The sequence below is a fragment of the Azolla caroliniana genome, unplaced genomic scaffold (assembly GCF_043228905.1).
Source record: "Azolla caroliniana isolate FFs.n. ecotype wild unplaced genomic scaffold, voAzoCaro1.0.p SCAF_14, whole genome shotgun sequence".
Taxonomy (NCBI): Eukaryota; Viridiplantae; Streptophyta; class Polypodiopsida; order Salviniales; family Salviniaceae; genus Azolla; species Azolla caroliniana.
The window spans coordinates 14868215-14890941 of NW_028230449.1; the positions used below are offsets into that span (position 1 = coordinate 14868215).

Sequence of the window (22727 nt, forward strand, 5' to 3'; positions counted from 1 at the left end):
CTTAGCCTTCCACCACTCAGCCTGCCGCCACCCAACTTGTCGCCACCTAGCCTGTCGCAACCTCACCTACTGTAGCCGATGGTTGTTCAAATCATCTAGAGGGATGTGTAGGGATTTCCGTTTATCCCACAGTAGATGCGGAAAAGTCATTTGTCCCCTTCAACTTACCTTACCTGCTACAACCAATCCAGTTGCCGCGGTCAGCCTTTCAACCTCCTCCATAACTCCGGTCTTCTTCAATGCAACGGCTAACCAGGAGCAATTGTTGCGTCGTTGCGAACAGTTTAACCGGGGCTCCCGTGTAGCTAACCCGGATATCACACCTATTTCGGACAACGTAGTAGAGGTTCTATTGTCAGAACAAGATAGAGCACAGGTTGTAAGAGAGATTCAGCGTCTAGAGGAGAGGACTATCATTGTGCAAGTTTTGGGCATTCATCCTCGTCGTGCTGATCTTCATTTGCTATTGCAAGCCGCTTTGAAACAAGATCTTGACAACATCACGGATATCCAAATACTTGGTCGGAACTATTATCAAGTGGAGTTCGAGCTCGAACGAATAGTACCGATCTTGCTAGAGAAGAAAAATGTGGTAGTCAAGGGTGGATGGGTTTTATTCCACAAGTGGATTCACAACTTCTCCGCAAACCAAGTACTTCATGATTTCGATTCATATCATACATGTGTGGTAGTGTTTCCTAATTTACGTAAAGAGTGGGTGCCTTTTGTGCATCTAATTGCGAGTACTATTGGTAAAGTCTTGGAAACTTATGATAAGCCTTGTCAAAACGAGGATAGGTATATGGGAGCTACATCAACAAAACTTTTCTACATCAACAAAACTTTTGATTTCTAAGTCTACAGTTTTGCCCTCGAATATCTTGTTGCCCAATTTACTTGACTCAAGACAAGAATCTTATTCTCAGAAAATATTGTATAGGGGTTTGCCAAATCAATGTTTTCGGTGTTTTGGATTTGGTCATTTGGCAAAAAAATGCCCTAAATTTAATAAAGACACAGACAAACATGTACCCAATACAAATATAGTCCCGTATCATGTTAGATCTGAGGGTTGGACGAAGGTCGGGCATAGGAAAACATCTTCACAAGTATCTTATGACAAGCCTCATCAGGTGTCAATTAATAATTTAAAGGAATTCTCCCCCTTACAGAATAGGTATTCTACCCTCCATGTAGAAGAGGATCGATCATTGTTACCGTACGAGATGTACGGGTGATTGATAATTGTGATAAGTGAGGGTGAAAGATGTAATGTGTTGATATGTATGTGTAATGTTATACAATTATGAGTGTGAATGTAAGTGTGAGTGTGGTGGATACAAAGAGGTGTGAGTGAGTGACTAGGTGTGAATGCCCAAGGGGCTTGCACCCTTGTGTATCTACGCTTTTGTACCTATTTAACCCCTTATGGGGAATGAATGAATACAATGATCATCTCTCTCTCTCTCTCTCTCTCTCTCTCTCTCTCTCTCTCTCTCTCTCTCCCCCTTATGTTGAACCCCCTTGGGAGGGAGGTGGAGCCATTCTAGGCACCACCCCCCACCCTGCAATGCTTCTCAATGCTTGTCAACATCTTCATGATCTCTCTCACCATCATACTCTCCATCATCTTCATTATTACACCATGTCTATCTTCGTCATTATCAATCATCATTACCATTAACCCTAACCCTAAAACCTACAACAAAAACCTATTTCTAATCAATCAAATATTATGGGTGTTGTAATGGCTCAATGAGTAGATAAACTCCCTTGTGCTAGATTTCAATTCATAGTTTCACGGGATACCTTGACACTTCAAACCCCTCAAAAGCAAGTTAAGGATCATAGGGTGCATAAGTATGCAGGGAACTATCTGCTTTTAAAAAGACAAGCAAGAGCTCAAGAGGGTGCCCAAAAAAGGCCGTCAAGATGCTCTCCTTGAGAAAGGACACCAATAAAATCTATGTAAGATGGACACCTTACATCTTCTTTCCTGGAATGTGCAAGGCCTGGGTGGTCAGGGTTTTCGTAGATTTAAATGACTCTTACGTGCGGATTTAGGTACTGCTAATGTAGTCACTATTGATATTCTTTTTTTACAAGAGCATCACTTATGCATGGATAGGATTCGGAAGTATGGATCTATTTTACTAGGACGGTGGACTCAATTCTGGATTCCTGCCTTTGCCCCCACTGGCCGACAGGCTAGGTTATGCATTGCTATTAAACAACATTTGCAGTCTATCATTGTGTCAGCTACTACTATCGTGAATAAACAGGCACAATTCCTTATTGTAAAAATAAGATCCCAAAAGGTTGGCCTTATGAATCTCTATGCCCCTAATTCAGCGACAGAAAGGGAAAAGTTATGGCTATCTCTTTCTGATTATGCGAGTTTAGCGGATTGTTGGTTGGTGGGAGGCGACTTTAATATGATCAAGGATGTTGCTGATAGAATGGGAGGTATAACTACTACAATTTCAGGATGGGAAGCTAAGTGTTGGGACTACTTTTGTTTTACCTATGGTTTGTTAAATTTATGGAAGGTGCACTCATTTTCACGTATACAAGGATCCCCTCAGTTTTCTAGATCAGATGGAAGTTTGGTTGCTACAAATTTGTCTCGACTAGATAGATTTTATGCTAGTAGTGTTTTTTGGGAAGCAGGTGGATCCATAGGAATTATTCCGGGATCAGCTATCTATGATCACGATCCTCTGAAGTTACATGTTACATTTACTAAGAGGCAATACTCGAGGCAATTGTGTATCCCTCCTGCATTGTTATCTGATGATAATCATCGGATGTAAATCACTCAGATATGGTCAAATTACAATTTCTTGGATGACTGTTTGCTTAGCAATATGGTTCATGCCATACTCGATACAAAGATTCTATTCACAAAAATAGTTTTAGCATATGTTTATCACTACAATTCAGAGATTGCTAACCTACGTCGTGCTCTTGCAACATTACAACAATTGTTGGAAAGGTATCCAACTTCATCTATATTATGTTGTGATTTGCAGCAAGTAAAAAACAGTTTAAAGGAAAAACAGGAAGCACACTCAATGTTCTTTTACTATCGTAATGTTGCTTGCTGGTCACAAAGGCAAGATTGAGTCAATAAGGAATTCTTCAATCAGTTTAAATGGAAAACTAGACCTCCTTCTATTACTTCTTTGAAGCGGCTTGATGGATCCTATATGTCAGATGTCTCTATGATGCGAAGTATAATCTCAGATTATTATTATAACTTATTGTCTGCTGAATCTTTTACGATAGACAATTTTAACAAGAAACAAGTTGTTCTTGCAACTATTGAACAAAAGGTTACAGATGTAATGGCCTCTCAGTTATTACAACCGTTTACATCTCAAGAGGTCTTTGCTGCGGCTAAATCCTTAGGTAAGGATGTTTGTCCAGGAAAAGATGGAATAGGAATTGGCTTCTATTTGCATTATTGGGATTTTCTTGGTCCTCTCCTTACTAGAGCAGTTAATTTAATATTCTCAACGGGTAATATGCCGACGGAATGGACAGAAGGAATCATATATATGAGTCCTAAATCGGATGCTCAATGTGATGAAGTTTCCAAGTGGCGGCCAATAACATTGCTTAATGTTGTGTATAAGATTGTGGCGAAAACTATGGCAGTTAGACTATGACTTGTATTGCCGTCTATTATTCATGAAACATAATTTGGTTTTCTGCAAGATAGAAGTATTTTTTATAATATCTTTTTGTTCTGGGAAATGGTTGCATTAGCTCAACAACATAAACAACAACTTGTAGTATTATTGCTTGACTTTGAAAAGGCATATGATAAAGTGGATTGGGACTTTCTTGAGGCAGTGCTGTCAAGATTAGGTTTTCCCGCCACATGGATAAAAAGTGTTTCATCCCTTTATCAATTAATGCAGTTAACTCCTAAGACAGGAGGAGCATGGTCACCCTCTCTAAAGTGGTTGTTCTTGAATGACATGAAAATGCCAAGGAGGAATCTTGCATCCAATAGATTTTTGCTAGGAATCATAAGAGCGTGGGATGCGATTAAATCATTTTTGCTACAGGACAAACCTTCTACTTGGGATGCATTACTTAATCAGCCTATGCTTGCCAATTCTCTATTTCGGGATAATGCAGGAAAAGTATTGGACCTGCGTACTCACCTTGATTGGGGTAAATTGGATAATGGGCCAGTTGCATTTGTAAGAACTTGGACTCATTTTCAACAAATGACGCAAGAAGATCGACTTGCATATCTACAATCAGTTCATGGTGCCAAGATAATGATGACCACCTTATCAACAACATATTCTTCATTTTTTACAACCTTCCAACCTAGCCAGGAACATCTATGGTTTGGATGCTTCACAAATGATACATTAATGGTTGTTAAAGGCGTTTCACCTAATCGGTGCATTTCTTATTTTGAGGTCCTAGACAAAAATAGATTGCAATCTTATACCTTTGATTGCAATTATCTACAGGACTTGCAAAGTGCACCAGTTAGAGTGGTTGCTAAAACTGGAAAGAAATGGATCCTTGATCCTTATCCATCAGTTGCTCATATGTGTGATATCTTCTGGCTATACACAAAAGATCCTATTGCAAGATTAACATGGGATTCAGGGGGTTGGATTTGGTCATACTCCTTGGGGGAAAAGATCGTAAAGGTCCCCTTCTTTCAGTACTCAGTAAAACTTGGAAGATCATTATTGCTCTCTCAGAATGTAACGATACCAGTAGCTCAGAAACATTGGGCCAATTGGGGTGTTTCCACTTTGCATTTGAGAACCTATTGGAAATGGATATGGTCATTCAAGGGGCCAACCAAATTTATTCTCTTTCGGTGGTTATTAGTGCATATGGCACTACCCGTTGGTCATTCATTGAAAGGGAATGTAGCACCCAATTTGTGGCAATGTGGCTTTTGCCATGAACCTCGGGAGACTACCAAGCATGTCCTATGGTCTTGTTCTTTTGCTCAACAAGTATGGAAGAAAGTCATGTCTTTATTCCTAACAATCAATGTAGGTTGCCTATTCTCATGGGGATCAGCGATGTGGGGAGTATTACACTCTGGCTTGATGTTGTATGAGGCAAACGATGTTCATGAGGCAATGACAATACATAATAGAATATTGATATTAGTTAGTCCCTTCCAGCAACCTCACAAGCAGGTGCAATCTGTCCAAATTTGGAAAACTGTGACCACAATAACATTATGAGCTTTATGGAAATATCGATGTAATCGACTTTATGATATGGGAGAACTTGCTGGCAATAGTCTGTGGCCAGTATGACAATATGCAGGGTTCCCCAGATACTGTGAACAAGAAAAGGAAAAAGCTTCTTCACTTATGGAAAAAGGTGCCCTTGTTTACAGTGTCAACTCAAGAACCTCAATGGCAATATCGACTTCCATGGACTCTTTCTTGAATATCAACAAATGTAAACATCCTTGTATTTTACAGCATTGTATAGGAAAAGATGTAACCTCCTTGGTAACTAGGTTCAAGTTGTAGCGTTCGGGCGTTTTATTCTTAATACTATTGAAGAAAATCTTTTATATAAAAAAAAATATTTCCAATTAAAAATATTGGTCGGAAAAAATATAATGTAAGAAACATGGTCATATTGTAATTTGTGGGGATCCACTCTTTATTAGGTAGGAATGACTAATGACCAATGGGCATGTAATGTGAAAGGGACTCTTTAGGTTTTCTAACTTCTATGAAAGGGGCAAGCAATCTCACATAAAAAAGGTCATTTTGTGCTCTAAATTTGGGGCTGATTTTGGTGCTCATTCTCTTGTCTTTGCAATTTCTAAGATTCACGTTCCTTCATGAAGCTTTTCCACGCTGATTTTTTGAGATATATTTGGTTTTTAATTCATAACTATCAATTTAATTGAGACACCTCATGTGTTTCTTAGATAGTAATTATCAACTTAATAAATGAGTGTAGTGATTAGGTGTGTGTTGGTTTTCGATTAACTTAAGAATCCTTCTAAGCTTTCTTGATTGCATATAGCGGAGATGTAACTACTTTTATGTGTTAATATATCGCATGATTGTTGCCATTGGGGATTGATAAACCCCGATTCCTTGACAAGGCCACCATGAGGAAGGTGGCACTTTAGGGTTCAATTGTGACCCTCGAAAGTGATGCCTTGAGATTTGAGTATTGTTGGTCCCTTCATAGAAACTCAATTGATTGGCGTCATTGTTAGGGACATGAGGACAAGTCTTGGCATAGGGTTAAGATCATGGGAGATTGAATGTGTTAGCTTTAGGATAAAGTGAAGAAAGATAAGAATGAGTGAGAGACATGTGAGTGAAGGTTCACAAAGTTAGCTACTTAGGAGTGATTAACAACCACTCTCGCTTGACTCGCCATCAACATGTTATATAGCTGTCCAAACCCTCAACTTACAATATTGATGTGGTGGCAAAACTTCACCAATACAAAGACGTGCACACAGTAAGAACACAAAGAACCAACATAACAATATGTATTCCCACCAACATAACAATATATAGCATCTTGTTAATGATGAGGTTCAACCTTGTTTTGTATCTATTACTCCTTGTTTACATTCTTTTTTTCCACAATGTAACGCTATCATCATGGGAACTGAGATAAATTATCTTTTGATAGCATGGAAGTGTGTGTTTTACACCCACATACACACACCTATTACGTCAAAATGTTCAAATAACTAGTAGCACTTATCAAAATTTTCCTTTCTTTATAAAATTGAGCATTCAAGAATATGCCGTAATAAATTATAGTGATTCAGATTCAATTTCGTTTAAACATTATGAATTCAAGGGCCCTCCCTCTTGTTGGATGAGAGGGAATATTATCGAGGAGCAAGAACTCGTAAGGATAAACATTATGCTACAATATAAGTTTGTCCACGATGAATTGAAAACTTAATGTGTTTTGGGTAAGTAAACACAATCGTGTACTTTAGCCTTCCTTATAGGTGACAAAATTGTGATTGACATAGTATTGTGCAAAAGATGGACACAAGGTTCCACGTAACAACAAATAAACTATTTGTTATATTTTGATGGATCTCCCTAATGGGGTCATGATTATTATCATAATATTATACAACCAATACGCCAAATTCAATTAGTAAAGACGTTCATTTCTTTTATCATACTTTTTTTTTAAAATCATTCATTTTTCTCAATGTGCGTGAGTAGGCAATTGAACAAGACAAATTCTTTTGGTTAACAATTAAAAAGCATACCTTGTTAAAGGGGTTGGGGCGACCAAGGGTGAAGTTGGTAGGAACATACAAGGGAAAAGAGAATCACATTTCTATGGGGGCAATGGATATCAATGCAAATCTCATGTTTAATTACTGACACTAGATATCAAGAATTGATGAGACTTTTGGTCATGAAGTCCCATAGGAGTCTAGTTCTTGTCCCATGGAGTGTCATCAAATTAGAGATTGCTCAATTGGATTTCTAGTTCTTGTCGTGTCGTAGAACACCTTGTGTACACATCATTCACAATTATGTTTGTTGGATCATTGCCCTTTGTTTGAGTTTCGATCATAGAAGGTTCCAATAAGCATTCATATACATCTTGTAGTGTGTTTTTCGGTTGCATTCGTACGCACCTTGTCACCACCCCTATGAGTGCTACGAAATCTAGTTGAGATTGTTGCAATGAAGGAGGGCAAAATGAGACATCAAAATTATGTGTATAAATTACATATACATATAGACCGATGATTTATTTGCAAAGTTTGGGAAATGATTTACATAAAAGATTGAATGTAAGGAAGGTCTGGATCATAAGTAAATGATCTTCAATGAATGGGTGGAATGATTGCCATCAAATTAGAGATTGCCCAATTGGATGGATGGATGGGTTGGGGTGTCATCCAATTAGAGTTTGCCCAATTGGATGGACGATTACTATCAAACTAGTTAGAGATTTCCTAATTGGATGGATGGATGGATTGGAGTGTCATCAAAATAGAGATCAATTGCCCAATTGGATGAATGGATGAAAGGGTTGGAGTGTTATCAAATTAGAGATTGCTCAATTGGATTGATGGATGGATTGGACTGTCATCAAATTAGAGATTGCCCAATTGGATGAATGGATGAATGGGTTGAAGTGTCATCAAATTAGAGATTGCCCAATTGGATGAATGGATGAATGGATGGAGTGTCATCAAATTAGAGATTGCTCAATTGGATTGATGGATGGATGGATTGGAGAGTGTCATCAAATTAGAGATTGCCCAATTGGATGAATGGATGGATTGGATGGAGTGTCATCAAATTAGAGATTGCTCAATTAGATTGATGGATGGAAGAATGGGTTGGATTGATTTAGAATTAGAGTTTGCCCAATTGGTCATGGATGGATGGAGGGAGAGGATCAAGGGTAGCAACAGAGTGGAAGTTAGGGTTTGAATACTTGTTATGCACAACTCTGAGGGTCTCTTCTCCACCACTCCTCCTATGGAAAGAAACCATCTTCATTGCACAATCCCTATAATATGATTCATGGAACCAAAAAACAAAGAAATAAGCATTACAAGCATCATTCATGATTAGGGGGAGCCATTGATCGCGTGATTAGCGCTTGCTAATCGTGCGATAATTAAGGAAATGTCAGGTAAAACACACAATTAAATGTCTTAGAAATGATTCAGACAGAGACCTTAAGTGCATCTCGGTGAAGCCCGAATGGTGTTGTAGAGCAGGGGTCCAGCAGGGCGTATTCCTGCGCAGTGTCCGGGCGGCAGTGTAGACAGCTGCTGCGGCCAGGAGGGAAGGACAGTACCTCACCATACAATACTCAGTCATGCACAACTCTAGCAAGAAGAATGCCATCATCTCTAGCTGCAAAGCCCCCCCTCACTCAAATTCAGACATGAATACATTCAATACATTCCAGATGGGTCATTGGTATGATTCGCTTACGGATCGAATCACATAAGATCAAGCTAATTGATCGATCAATCAATCAATCTAATCAATCGATGAATCAAGCTAATTGATTGATCGATCAATCAATCAATAATTCAATTACCTGTGCATTGTTACTAATGTGATGAGAGCCTGATTCTGATGACATGGCTGCCTTCAGGAATCTCACAAGGAAGACATAAGGAGTAGGCCATGAGAGCTTGAAGCCAAGCTTATTCAGCATCTCCTTCTCCTGTATGTACAACACCCCACCCATTATATATAAAAAAGAAAATAGCCAATCAAAACCCACCCAAATCTCGTGATTGATTCATTCGATTCATTCGATTGTAGGAGGCATTAAATTTAATCGCCACAGTCTACATACAGATTAAGGGCCTTCATTACCATGTGAAGGACATGATCCCTTGTATAGGCCTTGTCGGAGATGAACACGAAGTCTTGGACCTCGGGCGCCCAAATCTCTTCGTATTTTGCTGCAATGAGCATGGCAGTTATACCGACAAGCTGGAGATTCTTCCTCGGAACAGATTCCGAGCACACGAGGAAGCGATCGATCAAATTCACAGTCAAGAAGAGCGTCTCGGGCATGAATTTGAACCTCAAATGCACCTGAGTATATGTATGATCCATGTGTAAACCATTTTTTTACTAATGACTACTAATTAATGGCATAAATTAGCAATAAATATGTGCATCTAGGGATTAAATTAATATCGACTTTGTAAGCTACTAATTAATCGCATAAATTAGCAATAAACTTGTGCATCCCAGGGATTAAATTAATATTGACTTTGTAAGCTACTAATTAATCGCATAAATTAGCAATAGACATGTGCATCCCAGGGATTAATTAATAATAATATCGACTTGTAAGCATACTAATTAATCTCATTAGCAATAAACATGTGCATCTAGGGATTAAATTAATATTGACTTCATAAGCTGCTAATTAATCGCATAAATTAGCAATAAACATGCGCATCCCAGGGGTTAATTAACAAATATCTCAGGCTTGTAAGCAATACTGAGTAGCAAATACTCACTTCGATCAACCAATCAATTAGAATTGCCCGCATCTTCTCGTTGATGTCAGGTTGGCGAGTCTTCATATAATCTTCCGAAACACAACTCTGCATCTAATCCAAGGGCAATCCGCATAGTTTAAAACCAATTGAAAAACAAATACTGACAATATAATTCTGCTTTCTTTGGCCAAGATTTTTGTACCCACCTCGGATTTCCGATAGAAATCATGGATGTCTTCAATGTAATCAACGGCAGCCAAAGGGTTACCGATGTCTTGTTCATCAATATTAGGCGATTTGGGCAGAAAATCCAGCTGATCAGCTTCTTGCATCTCTACTTCATTGGAAACAGCACATGATCCTAATAACCCCCCTTTTGCCGCCATTGGCGATCTTAATGCAGTCAAATCCCCAGTGACAGTAACTGAATGCTTCTTCTGTCGATCCATTGGTTTATTATTATTATTATTATTATCATGAATGTTTTCACACCCCATTATGCGCCGTTGCTTTGTTAATCGCACCGCAGACAAGATCGAATCCCCCTCTTCCTCATGTAATTTCTGCGATTCAACGAATGCTTGTTTGAATTTGAGGGATTATTGTTGGAATTTAATGGGATTGTTGTTGGAATTTAAGGGATTATTGTTTGAATTTAAGGGATTATTGTTGGAATTTAATGGGATTATTGTTGGAATTTAAGGGATTATTGTTTGAATTTAAAGGGTGATTAATCGATTAGGAGTAGGAGTAGCTACAATTCGGCCAAGAATTAGAATATTTTCACACAAAACTAACGGCTCAAAATCTACGTTGATTTTGTACACTCAGCTCACCTTGATCCGTCGGGTACTCTTATTAGCCAGTGTGGGTGTAGCCGAGGATTTCCTGTGGATTAATCAAATTTAATTACGGAATGGACAATTGATCAAATTCATGGATTGAATCAAAATAATTTACTAGTCAGAAGTTGGATCAAGTAATGAATGGTATTAATCTCACTCGCGATAATGCTGCTTTGCCATCGATCCGTTCTCTGTCCCTATGCATTGGGCCCGGCCGAGAACACCCACGAGATTCCCGATGTCCCCCAGAGTTGTTCTTCTATGGGCCGCTATTTTGGAGATTAACAAAACAAGTTTAATCATCTTACACGTTTGGATTAACATCCAAAAGATTCTAATTCCGAAAATATTCAATGATTAGGGAAAAAGAAGAAGATTCCTAAAGATTCAGCACCTGTTGGCCCGGGGCGATGAATATTCTGGAGATCCTTGCCAGCATTTTCTCTACTCCCGCCTTTTTTCCTGTGAATCTCATCTTTCAGATTCAGCTGAAGAAAAAAAAAAAGACGATTAGAATGATTTAGTTATTCATTCATTGATTTAGAATGATTTAGTATGATTTAGCAAACAATGAAGTAATTGATCCGGAATCTCCCCGCTTTCTGATCAATTGGAAGATTCATAAGAATTGAAATGAATGAATGGATTACTTACCTCGGTCTCTGCATGATCCATGTGGCGATGGAGGATTGCGTTTTATATATATACAGAGACAGCGAGAATGTTGTTGTTATTTTTTTTGTTAAAAACAATACAGCTCGAAATGGAGTTAATTTCTTGAGGTATGGAAGGAATGTGAGAGAGGGAGAGGATTGTATATACTTGTGATCGAGATTTAAATTTTAGCTCTGCATAAACAGGGGATTAAAACAGAAGAAGAAGAAGAAGAAGAAGAAGAAGGGAATGGAGAAGAGAGAAAGAGAGACAGAGGAAGGAAGAGGAAGAAGGTGTGTGTGTTCTTCTTCTTTTTTATCTTCTCTGTTTCTTCGTCTTCTTCCATTGGACTGTTGTGGAGGCAGAAGAGACAGCCAGAGCAGAGAACAGAGAACACAGAGAGAGAGAGAGAGAGAGAGAGAGAGAGAGAGTGAGAACAGAGCAGAGAAGAGAAGAGAGAGAAAGAGAACAGAGCAAAGAATAAGAGAGTGAGAGTGAGAGAGAGAACAGAGAAGGGAAGAGAGAGAAAGAAAACAGAGCAGAGAAGAGAGAGAAAGAAAACGGAGCAGAGAAGAGAGAGAAAGAAAACAGAGCAGAGAAGAGAGAGAAAGAAAACAGAGCAGAGAAGAGAGAGAAAGAGAACAGAGCAAAGAGAGAGAGAGAGAGAACAGAGAAGAGAAGAGAGAGAACAGAGAAGAGAAGAGAGAGAACAGAGCAGAGAAGAGAGAGAAAGAGAACAGAGCAAAGAGAGAGAGAGAGAACAGAGCAGAGAAGAGAGAGAAAGGCAGAGAAGAGAAGAGAGAGAAAGAGAACAGAGCAAAGAGAGAGAGAGAGAACAGAGCAGAGAAGAGAGAGAAAGAGAACAGAGCAGAGAAAAGAGAGAGAGAGAGAGAGAGAGAACAGAGCAGAGAAGAGAGAGAAAGAGAACAGAGCAAAGAGAGAGAGAGAACAGAGCAGAGAAGAGAGAGAAAGAGAACAGAGGAGAGAGAGAAGCGAGAAGAGAGAGAAAGAGAACATAGGGGAGGAGAGAGAAAGAGAATGGAGAAGAGAGAGAGAGGGGGCTCTAACGGGTAAAGCAGAGTCAACTGTGAACCAATGAAGACCGTCCGATCCAAGGAGTATGGACGGCTCAGATCTGATCTCGGATCCCCCCCCCCCCCCCCCTACATCCTAACGGCTCGCTCTCTCTATCCACATTCATTTACATAATTCATTCATTCCCATTATTTCCCCTTTTTATTTTATTTTATTTTATTTATTTTATTTTTCATTTTTTGACGACTCTTTTTCTTTTATTCGCTTTTTTTTTTCCATCTGACCCCATCCATATCTTTAATTATCCACCTTTTATTTTATTTTATTTTATTATCGGTCCCGCTGACGTGGCCCCGCGACGCATCCTGATTGGACGACGCTCTTTTGCCGTTCTAAAAACTGGAAGAAGGAAGGAAAGGAAAAAGGAGATACGTAAAATCAATCAAATTAATTAATGACTACTTTATTAATTTAAATCAAAAATAAATAAATAAACTTTTAACTTCGGGCTTCTGTGTGGGGGGGGGGGGGGGCGCTTTTATTGGGTCATGCTCTGTTTCATTTATTTTCCTCACTTTTTATTTTGCTCCTTTTCCTTCTTCTTCTTTTTGTCCCCTAAGGTTTAGGTGTCCTTTTTGTTTTAATGTCATCGAATGTATCGAATGTATATGTGTAATGTGCGTAATGTATGTGTGTAATGTATGCGTGTAATGTATGTGTGTAATGTATACTAATGACAGGATATCTTCTTCTTTTTAAATATATGTATATGTATATATATATGTATACAGTATACAGTATATGTATATGTATATGTATTTGTATATGTATGTGTGTGTGTAATGTATGTACATTCATTGCTCATCTCCCACCCACTTTGTGTTGTCCACAGTCATCTCCATCGTTATTATCACAACCATTTGTTTTTCTCGATACCGTGACCATTCATTCGCTTTCCTTGATCCTAGAACCACCACTTGTTCTTCCTCGTTGAAACAACCTCCCCAACTGTACGTTATTTCCTGAGAAAAGAAACTTCTAAAACTGCGAATGATCTTTCTGGAAGTCACATGGAATCTAGAGCGAGAGTCTGTTTGTTGAACTTTTTTGCACCGAAAATCGGATTACCCTTAAAAAGATTCCGACCAAATCATTTTTGCTTTTATTGTGGTCGATGGACCACGCGCGAATTGAGAAATATATTTGTATTTCCATTCCTCCATCGAGATCTCGATATGTTCTCTATTTCATTAGGGAGTGCAAATAACTATGACTTTTCGACTTTATTGGCTATATAGCAAAATACATGTTGCAATTTAAACAAGGGTCGTGGTGTTTTTATGATTGGAATTCACGTTGTTTTGTCTTAGTATCCAAATTGGCATAAATGTATATATCGATCAAAGTAGGCTCAAGACGAGGAATTTAAAACTTTCCTCGAAACAAGACACTTTGGATTTTATAGAGACTTGTTGGTACCCACGTATTTGTAAGACCAAGAAAGACTATTTTATGAATTGTTCTCCGAACATAATATAATGATAACAATTGAATGATAGAATAAAGTAAAAGTATGTATTCCTTAAAAAAAGGAAAATGTAAGGTGTCCGGATGATGTTATGGGTATTATGTGAAACTAATAATATAATGTTAACCCTAGTTCGTTAATGACAATAATAATGCATGTAGCAATTCTCTAATAGTATATGCAATGAATGTTACAATGTTGAATTCTCTACAACCTTGGTGCAACATTAGAAATGGGGATCATATTGCTAGAAACAATGCCTTGGAGGTGAGAACCAACTCCCTTCAAGCCATTCCCCATCAAATGATAACATATACATTTGACATTTCTTGTTAACTAAAGAAATTAATAGGGATTCACATCAAATTGTGGTTTGAGTTAACTTGACCATTTTTCAATGTGAAAGTGGAAGATGTATATTGACATCACCTTTTGCAAAATGGAAAGGAAATGCCAATGGTAGAGATGAAATTCTAGTTCGTTATAGAAAGGGGTGTTCATTGTCGAAGAGAATTTTATATTGTATTGTGAAAGATATCATTCTATCCTACTGTTTACCTTATCTTATGTGGAAGCAAAATTATGATCTTGTATCATTGTACGAACATTTTAGCTTTTGTGAAGTGTAAAACATAGAAAAATGGTCTCTAGTGATAAAAAAAAGGGTCAAAGTGCAAAAGAATTTATAAATGAGAATGTGATATGCACCATGTGCTTATTTTAATGATAACAATCATTCCACTCCATGTTTTGAGGACAAAACTTTATTGTGAAAAATCATGAAAGAAATATAATAACATTGTGTTATGAGAAGAAACACATGCAATACATGATGTTATTATGTTCTTTTATCAAGGGTTCTAATGCAATGATGTACGTTACGAAAATAAGGGACACAAATGCATTTGTGAGTCTATCGTATATTCATATGAGGTCTATTCTAGTAAGAACCCACTTGTTTCTTCTTCTTCTTCTTCTTCTTCTTTTTCCAAAAAAAAAACTCTTTCCATTAGTTATAAAATTTTACAAATGAGAAGATTATGTACAAATCCCTGAAGGGACGCAATAGTTCCATCTTATGTGGATGCCCACTGACTCAAAAAAGGGAGAGAACGACCATTGTTGGACGAAGGCTATTCGTTGTCTTTCAACTCCGTTTTGGGAACTTTTGGATTTGAGCCGATTTTACACATGACAACCTATATAAGGGATATACATGGGTTATATTGTTGAGCTGAATAGAAACCCTCAACCTTCAATTACATGGACAAGGATGATCATAGTATGTTCAAAGAGCAACCACACACAATGCATAATAAGAGGAGGTCCTCTATTCAAAGCATTCAACACATTAGCAAACCATTTGAAGCATGTAAGAGTTGATATACTATGAATGGAAATTTCATTACTATTACAGTGGGTGAAGCAATCCAAAAAGATGGAGGAGAACAAGACCAATCCTACTCACATAGGAAACATGACCCTTTGGTGGCCAAGATTATGAAAAGAAGTAAATGGTCAACAAAATATTAATATTGATGATTTGGCTCACTTATCGGATGGAGGTAAAATTACCATGGTGGAATTATGACCTCGAGAACAATGTTGTTAAAATAAATGACATCTTAGGGGAGGCTCAATAAGCTTGTAACTGATGGATAGGTAAAAGCTTGGTAAATTTAAACTTAAAAATATTTGAACACATATTTTCATTCCCAGAAGTGCGTTATAGATTTTACGCACAAGGATTATTGTCTAGGACTTTGTAATTGTCGAGGGGGGGGGAGCTTTATTTATTATAAAAAACTATGCAAGGAAGACTTTGAGGACATTTCAACGTGCACGACTGCCAATATCCATGGAACATAACTAATCACAAACATAGGGGTAGTGTTAGTTAATTAATAGTGCATCACCAAACTAAGCATTAACTTTTTAGTGAGTGTTCTTGTAGTTGCAAGGTTCTCTAACTAGCCCTTAGGTCATCTTTTGAAGCATACTCTTGCCCATGGCATGTGGTTCAACCATATCTCGCGCATTGAGTTAGGAGAAATCGATGTCAGGCTATCATTTCGTCGGGGTTCAAGTATAACTTCTAAATAAATAAGAAACAACCAGCATAATGACATTGTCATTGCAAATGAAGCAATGAGGATATTTTGGGTAATGGGGGAGAGAGGATGAGGAAGCAATTTATGATGACATGTTGAATAGAGCTGGCCATAAGTAGTTAGCTCTAGACTAAACTCATACGATATCCATGATAGGACCAAAGAGTGGTGAAACCTCTATCTATCATATTTTATCTTCATTTCCTAAATGTGAATCCAACATAATGATAACTAGTATAAAGCTAGCAACGTTGCACACAAAATGACGATTTAATGAGAGGATTATGGCTAGTATCAAAGTTGCAACCTTGCACATCACATGATGATTAACGAGTGTGAACAATGATTAATGACTCTTGCTATTTGTGACTGCTAGGATTGTACAATGCATTACTAGCACATCCCATGTGATACTTGTCATTTGAATGTTGTGAGTCGTGACCCCAAGGTTGAAACTTGAGAGATCCTACCTAAAAGAGACATTTGGATGAGATTTATCTTTTTTGTTTGATCGTGGTGCTTAAGAGAAGAAGACAAGCACGGGAAATATGGATATTCAAATGAGTGAAATTCATGTCACACACAATCAATGTTTAAGTACGAGGGAGAAGTGAGAGTATAAGGTACATTGATGGAGATTGATTGAATCAAACGAAGAGGCTATTCAAACAATTGCCCAACTCAAAAAAACAAAAAACAAATGTAAGTCACAATTCACACATGCAAGGTGACCGATTTGAACATGGTTGGCCCACGTTTAGTTTTCAAGTCCCAAATGGCATAACTCTTCTTTGTCCCTTCAACATTGTCTATAGCCCATAAAATCAGCCAAGCAACCAAAATGTTGATGTTTCATGTTCGGTGCCATAGAACATGAACTAATGACGTCTGGTCCGACATGTTACTCTATCCAACCTCAAGTGTTATTATGTGTGTGGTTTGGGGGGGGGGGCGAGGGGGACTATCAACACTCCACAAATTTCTGTATTCAAATGGTGAAGACATGAGAGATGTGAACATTATTTCGGGCGATGCTTTTCCATCTTAGATGTTCACGTGTGGTGCTACTACGTCAACATGGATCGCCAAGTGGGCATATAATATCCGGGCTCCTTGACATATTTGTTTCAGTGGAAGGAAGACACACACACACACACACACACACACACACACACACACACACACACACACACATACATACATATATACACACACACACACATAAAACACATACATACATACATACATACATACATACATAAACACATACATACATACATACATACATGCATGCATACATGTAGACTCACATAAACACATAAACACATTATACATACATACATACATAAACACATACATACATACATGCATACATGTAGACATACATAAACACATATATTATACATACATTATTACATACATACATACATACATACATACACACACATGTATGTACATTGTATGCATATATTACCCACAGATGATCAACGGCTCAATTCCAACAACAAATTCCTCCCACATCTTCTTCTTCTTCTTTCTCAGTTATATATATGTATATAGTCTATAGATATATAAAAAGAAAAAAGGCTGAAGGCAAACGATTACTCTGTTATTACTAGAGCAAAAATTAAGCCCATTAAACCACAGAACAGAGTCTCTGAGAGAGAGAGAGAGAGAGAGAGAGAAGAAGAAGAAGAAGAAGAAGAAGAAGAAGAAGGGAAGGAGGAGCCGTTGCAAGAGGAGAGGAGAGAAGATCGGAGCCGTTGCTCCTCTCCATCCGACGCTGATAAAGCAACCTCTCCCCTTCACGCCCGTTGTTGAATGAAATGAAGCCCTTCTCTGCTTCTTCTTTAATCTAGGTTTTCTGCTTCTTCTTCTTCTTCTTCTTCTTCTGTGCGTTAACAGAGAAGGCGTAACAGGAAGACAGGACAAATATTCAGAAAGCAAGCAGGGATTCCCCCTCCTCCTCCCCCTCCCCCCCCCTCCTCCAGTCCCCCCACATCGCCCACATACGATCCAAGGATTGTTGCTCAGCAATTCTTTCCACCCATTTCATGATTCCTTAATTCTGTACGTGGGCAGCTATGGTTTTCTCGAATTGTTCGCCTCATCATGCTAGTTTAGCTTCTGAATCAATCCTTGATCTCAGTTCCTTCTTCACTGTTTCGACTCAATTCTCCTAATCAAGTTCGATCTGACAAGCTAATATACTAATCAACTCAATCCAATATAAACAAGAAAGGAGAAGGAGGCAAACAACAAAAGAAAGAACCAAACATTGGCTATGGCGATGCCTTATAATACCAATAATACTCAGGATGAGCATTACAGAAGAGCATGTCATGAAAACCCCTCTAAAGGTAGGGAGGCAACAAACACCTATGTAATTGACAACTTGACTATCTACATTGATCTAAGATATATATAATAATTAATGGATTGTATCTTTCATGATGATGATGATGCAGGCGGCAAGAATATAAGTAATGGAGGACTGACTAATATTAGTAACAAGGGTAATGGTGGAGTGATTAATCTTAATAATAATAAGATTAATGGAGCTTTACAATTAGGGAGCAATCGAAGAGCTTTAGGAGATATTGGGAACCTTGTCGGTGCACTTTCAGCTCGGTGTATCGTAAGCAAAGATGGATTAATGCAGAATAATCAAGAGTAAGGAGCAAGAAAAATATTTTCTTAATTAGCTTGTTTGATTTAAAAAGTTCGATCTTTATGGAGATCAGTATTCAGATTCAGATAGGTTGATTTCACTAGGGTTTATCTGAAGTCACTTCTGTCTCTACACGTGTCAATCTTGGCGTAATATAACTCAGATTAAAAAGGTTGATCTAAAGAAAAACTTGTCGTTGAGTAGATCGCTCTTCTCAGATTGACTTAAAATAGCTTGAATAGAAAATGTTTGCATTGATACATTTTTTTTATCGGATATAATTTAAATCAGAATTGTCTTCCACATAATTTATAATCAAAGATTGTGTGTTTGCTTTTCAGAAATATTCCAGTCTTAGATCCAAAGAAGGCAGATCGCTTGATAGGCACAAGGTTAGATCTAAATTCACTCTTCATGCTAATGCCATAGTGTCTTCTTCTAAAGATTCGACTTTTTCGTGCATTGTTTTTTTAATTCGAACATATGTTGACCACAGAATCCCACCGTATGTTTGAGAAATACAGAATTGAGAAATCTTTCTAATGATATACATCCACACTATTTTTAATATGATCAATATATTGTTCTAATGATGTGGTATATGTGATACTCGTCAACTAAATTAATGGGATGAATATATGTTTCTAAAGATGTGTGATATGTCCCAAAATATTTTTAATTCAATCCAAACTTTTCTAATGGTATGTCAAATGTGACATATTTAATGTAATGAAAACATATTTCCATGTTATACCATATATGAAAAGTAATATGGTAAAAACCTTCCTGATGGTTCAAAATTATTTTAAGGGCATTTTTTTGTTGATCTATTTCTCGAGTAGGAATTATGGAGATTTCTCATATTACCTAATAATCTGGTGATGGATGATTGTTCAGAAAATTCTGTGCATCGGATGAAGAAACTACAGCACAGAATGATGTGACTTTGTCAGTGCGTACAAAGCAACGGAGGACAATGGGAGAAGGACATCATTATTCAGCTCTTAAATCTACTGTCTCACTGAAAAAGAATCCCACCTTAACCTCAACTCTTAATGCACGATCCTCTTGTGAGGTGCAGTATCCAATATTAACATTTTTATGTCTAAATGGCAGCTAATTTTGTTCCATCATATCCCTTTATACGATATAACTAGGTTTTGAACCGTGATGGTTTTGTAGGCCTATTCATATTGTGGAACGTCATGCATCGAAGTGGAAATGGAAGAAGCTGAGGAAGTACCAGCATGGGTGGAGAACCTTGATGAGAATGACGCTGGAAATCCATTGGCAGTAGTGGATTATGTGGAAGATATATATGATTTCTATCGAAAAACAGAGGTGAAATCTATGATCTTTAGATTCAGAGTTATTTAGTTCCAAATGCTTAATGATTCTTACCATATCTCAATTTCTGTTATAGAAGCAGAGCTGTGTGCCTGCAGATTACATGTCTCGACAATCAGACATCAATGAGAAGATGCGAGCGATTCTCATTGATTGGTTGATTGAAGTGAGTCATACTGCTATCTACCTTTGTTTAGGTTTATTTGATCGTTTCAAGCTATATAATCTTATAACTAATTGTTCATATAGGTGCATTTGAAGTTCAAATTGATGCCAGAGACCCTCTTCTTGACCATTAATCTGATCGATCGGTTCTTGGCTTGCCAAACTGTCGCGAGAAAGAACCTTCAGCTTGTTGGTATTACCGCGATGATGTTGGCATCCAAGTATGAAGAGATTTGGGCTCCAGAGGTGAAGGATTTTGTATATATCTCTGATAAAGCTTACACCAAGGACCAAGTTCTTGACATGGTATTTAAATTGGAATTATAAAATCAGATGTACACTTTGCATATACATATTGTTTTGGGTACTCATCATGAAATCCATAATGCAGGAGAAACAAATGCTTAATGAGCTCAAATTTAATCTCACAGTCCCGACACCGTATGTCTTCCTAGTGCGATTCCTGAAGGCGGCAGGCTCTGATACACAAGTTAAAACCTAAACTTTTTGGATCCCTAACACCTATGTGTATAAGCATTCTAAAACTAAATCGATTGTATGTGCATTACATGTCTAAAAACCATCCCATAGATCCGACGCTGCATGTCTTCCTAGTGTAATTCCTTGAGATGATAGCCTCTCACTCAAGTTAAAACCATGCGCCTAACTCCTATATGTATAAGCTTTCTGAACGAAATTCTTTATACAATATCTGTTTAACTGTTTGACAGTATAGACTTTCTGATACTTAAACCCTTTATACATTAAACATTTTTGATAATGTAATATCTGCACACCAGAGTTGGTCATTGTGATTTAACCATTCTATTGTAAACAACATGAACAAAACAATATGACTCTTCTTATACTTAAACCCTCTGTACCTTAATCATTTTTTACTGTGCGACACCTGAACCGTAAAGTTATGCATTACGATCTAAGCATTCTATATTAAACAGGTCTAATTGATAAATCTGTGTTGCTTATAATGTTACAGCTAGAGATGCTCTCATTCTTCTTCATAGAACTGTGCCTCACCGAATACTGCATGGTGGAGTATCGCCCTTCTCACCTTGCAGCAGCAGCATTATACACTGCCCATCACACTCTCAATCGAATCCCGAGCTGGAGCACAACTCTGCGACACCATTCTGGCTACACTGAGATGCATTTAAGGTACACAAAGACATACAAACATACAAATACACTTGCATCATTACGTAAATAACTTTTGTTTATTCGGTACATTAAATCAAACCTACACCTTAACCCCTAAGCCATCATAAATCCTAGCCTACTAAACTCAACAAAAGAAACATGAGCACCGGTGAAACAATGTCTATCTATTTATCTCAGTGAACTTAATAAGGAAGGGCTTACTAAACCCTAATCCACCATCAAACCAATGCCACTCTAAAAACCCTCTGCAAAATAAAACATGAGGAAAATATATTTTTGAAGGCATACATCTGGATCTTTTCTTTTTACAAATTTTAGGATTTTAAAGGATTAATCTCATTCTTAATAGTCACAATGTGTGGGTGTACAGGGATTGTGCATTGAAGATGATGAGCTTCCACCGTGCAGCAAGTCGTGGCAACTTGACTGTGGTGCACAAGAAGTATGCTAGCCCAAAGTTTTGCTGTGTTGCCACTCTGGAGCCTTTAGCTTTCTTACCTGTCTTATTATGATCAGCAATGTTATATACATGCCTTTTTGCCTGTATTATTGTGATCAATAATATTATGCAAAACCCTCAATCTTCTCACTGAGGTCTATACTCCTAATACCAACCTTCCCTTGAGTGTTTTATATAACAAAATCCTATTTAGGGAGGATTCAATCACTTTCTTCATCTTTATCTAAATCACAATTTGGGGGAAACTTGTAAAAGCCCATCTATCTGTTCTGGGGATGGGTAAAGAAAAGGCCCTCAATAGTTGATTCAAACAATAGTGTATGCATCTTCTGGTAAGATGTTTGACTTATATGTAGTTACAATACATTACAAAGGCAGAGAATATTGTTTTGGATTCATTCGGCTCCATAAACAACCATCTTATATAATCTGATTGATTGTATACCAAAACAATTTCATACTTTTCTTGTGATATTGAAATAATTTTTACAACTGAAATTTAAACTCAATGAATGCTTTTCATCCCACTCTGATAACCACAAATTTGCATAAATTTTATAATCAATCAATCCTTCATAGATAATCTTTATTGTACAGCAATGAATGACCTTTGCTGAATTTCAACTCATGGATGAAATATGCAATGCAGTTGCAAATTGGGGGGATTGTGTACACATTAAGTTGCATTTGGAATTTGGTGTCATTATAGAATTAACCATTGCCCAT

The 22727-nt window shown here is 37.6% G+C and overlaps 2 protein-coding genes across 3 annotated transcripts; one reads left to right on the forward strand and one right to left on the reverse strand.

Moving 5' to 3' along the window:
* Window positions 1–8149: 8149 nt before the first annotated feature.
* Window positions 8150–11569, reverse strand: LOC147855550 (G2/mitotic-specific cyclin S13-7-like). The gene is made up of 10 exons (XM_087329931.1): window positions 11506–11569; window positions 11246–11339; window positions 11009–11120; window positions 10843–10894; window positions 10213–10569; window positions 10025–10117; window positions 9366–9590; window positions 9082–9210; window positions 8710–8891; window positions 8150–8538 (listed from the first exon to the last, which is right to left on the reverse strand). The coding sequence occupies exons 1-10, from the start codon at window positions 11524–11526 to the stop codon at window positions 8382–8384; spliced, it is 1422 nt and encodes a 473-aa protein (XP_087186057.1). The 5' UTR covers window positions 11527–11569; the 3' UTR covers window positions 8150–8381.
* Window positions 11570–18049: 6480 nt separating this feature from the next.
* LOC147855551 (G2/mitotic-specific cyclin S13-7-like) lies at window positions 18050–22399 on the forward strand. Of its 2 annotated transcripts, none has more exons than XM_087330004.1 (10): window positions 18050–18539; window positions 18648–18852; window positions 19192–19242; window positions 19748–19925; window positions 20033–20191; window positions 20280–20363; window positions 20447–20668; window positions 20754–20852; window positions 21360–21538; window positions 21912–22399. In XM_087330004.1, exons 1-10 carry the CDS (start codon window positions 18464–18466, stop codon window positions 22051–22053), a joined length of 1395 nt encoding a protein of 464 aa, XP_087186130.1. In that variant the 5' UTR covers window positions 18050–18463; the 3' UTR covers window positions 22054–22399. The 2 variants fall into 2 exon arrangements, with proteins under 2 accessions (XP_087186130.1, XP_087186129.1); XM_087330003.1 differs by having other exon boundaries at window positions 18051–18539; window positions 20274–20363.
* Window positions 22400–22727: the final 328 nt, after the last annotated feature.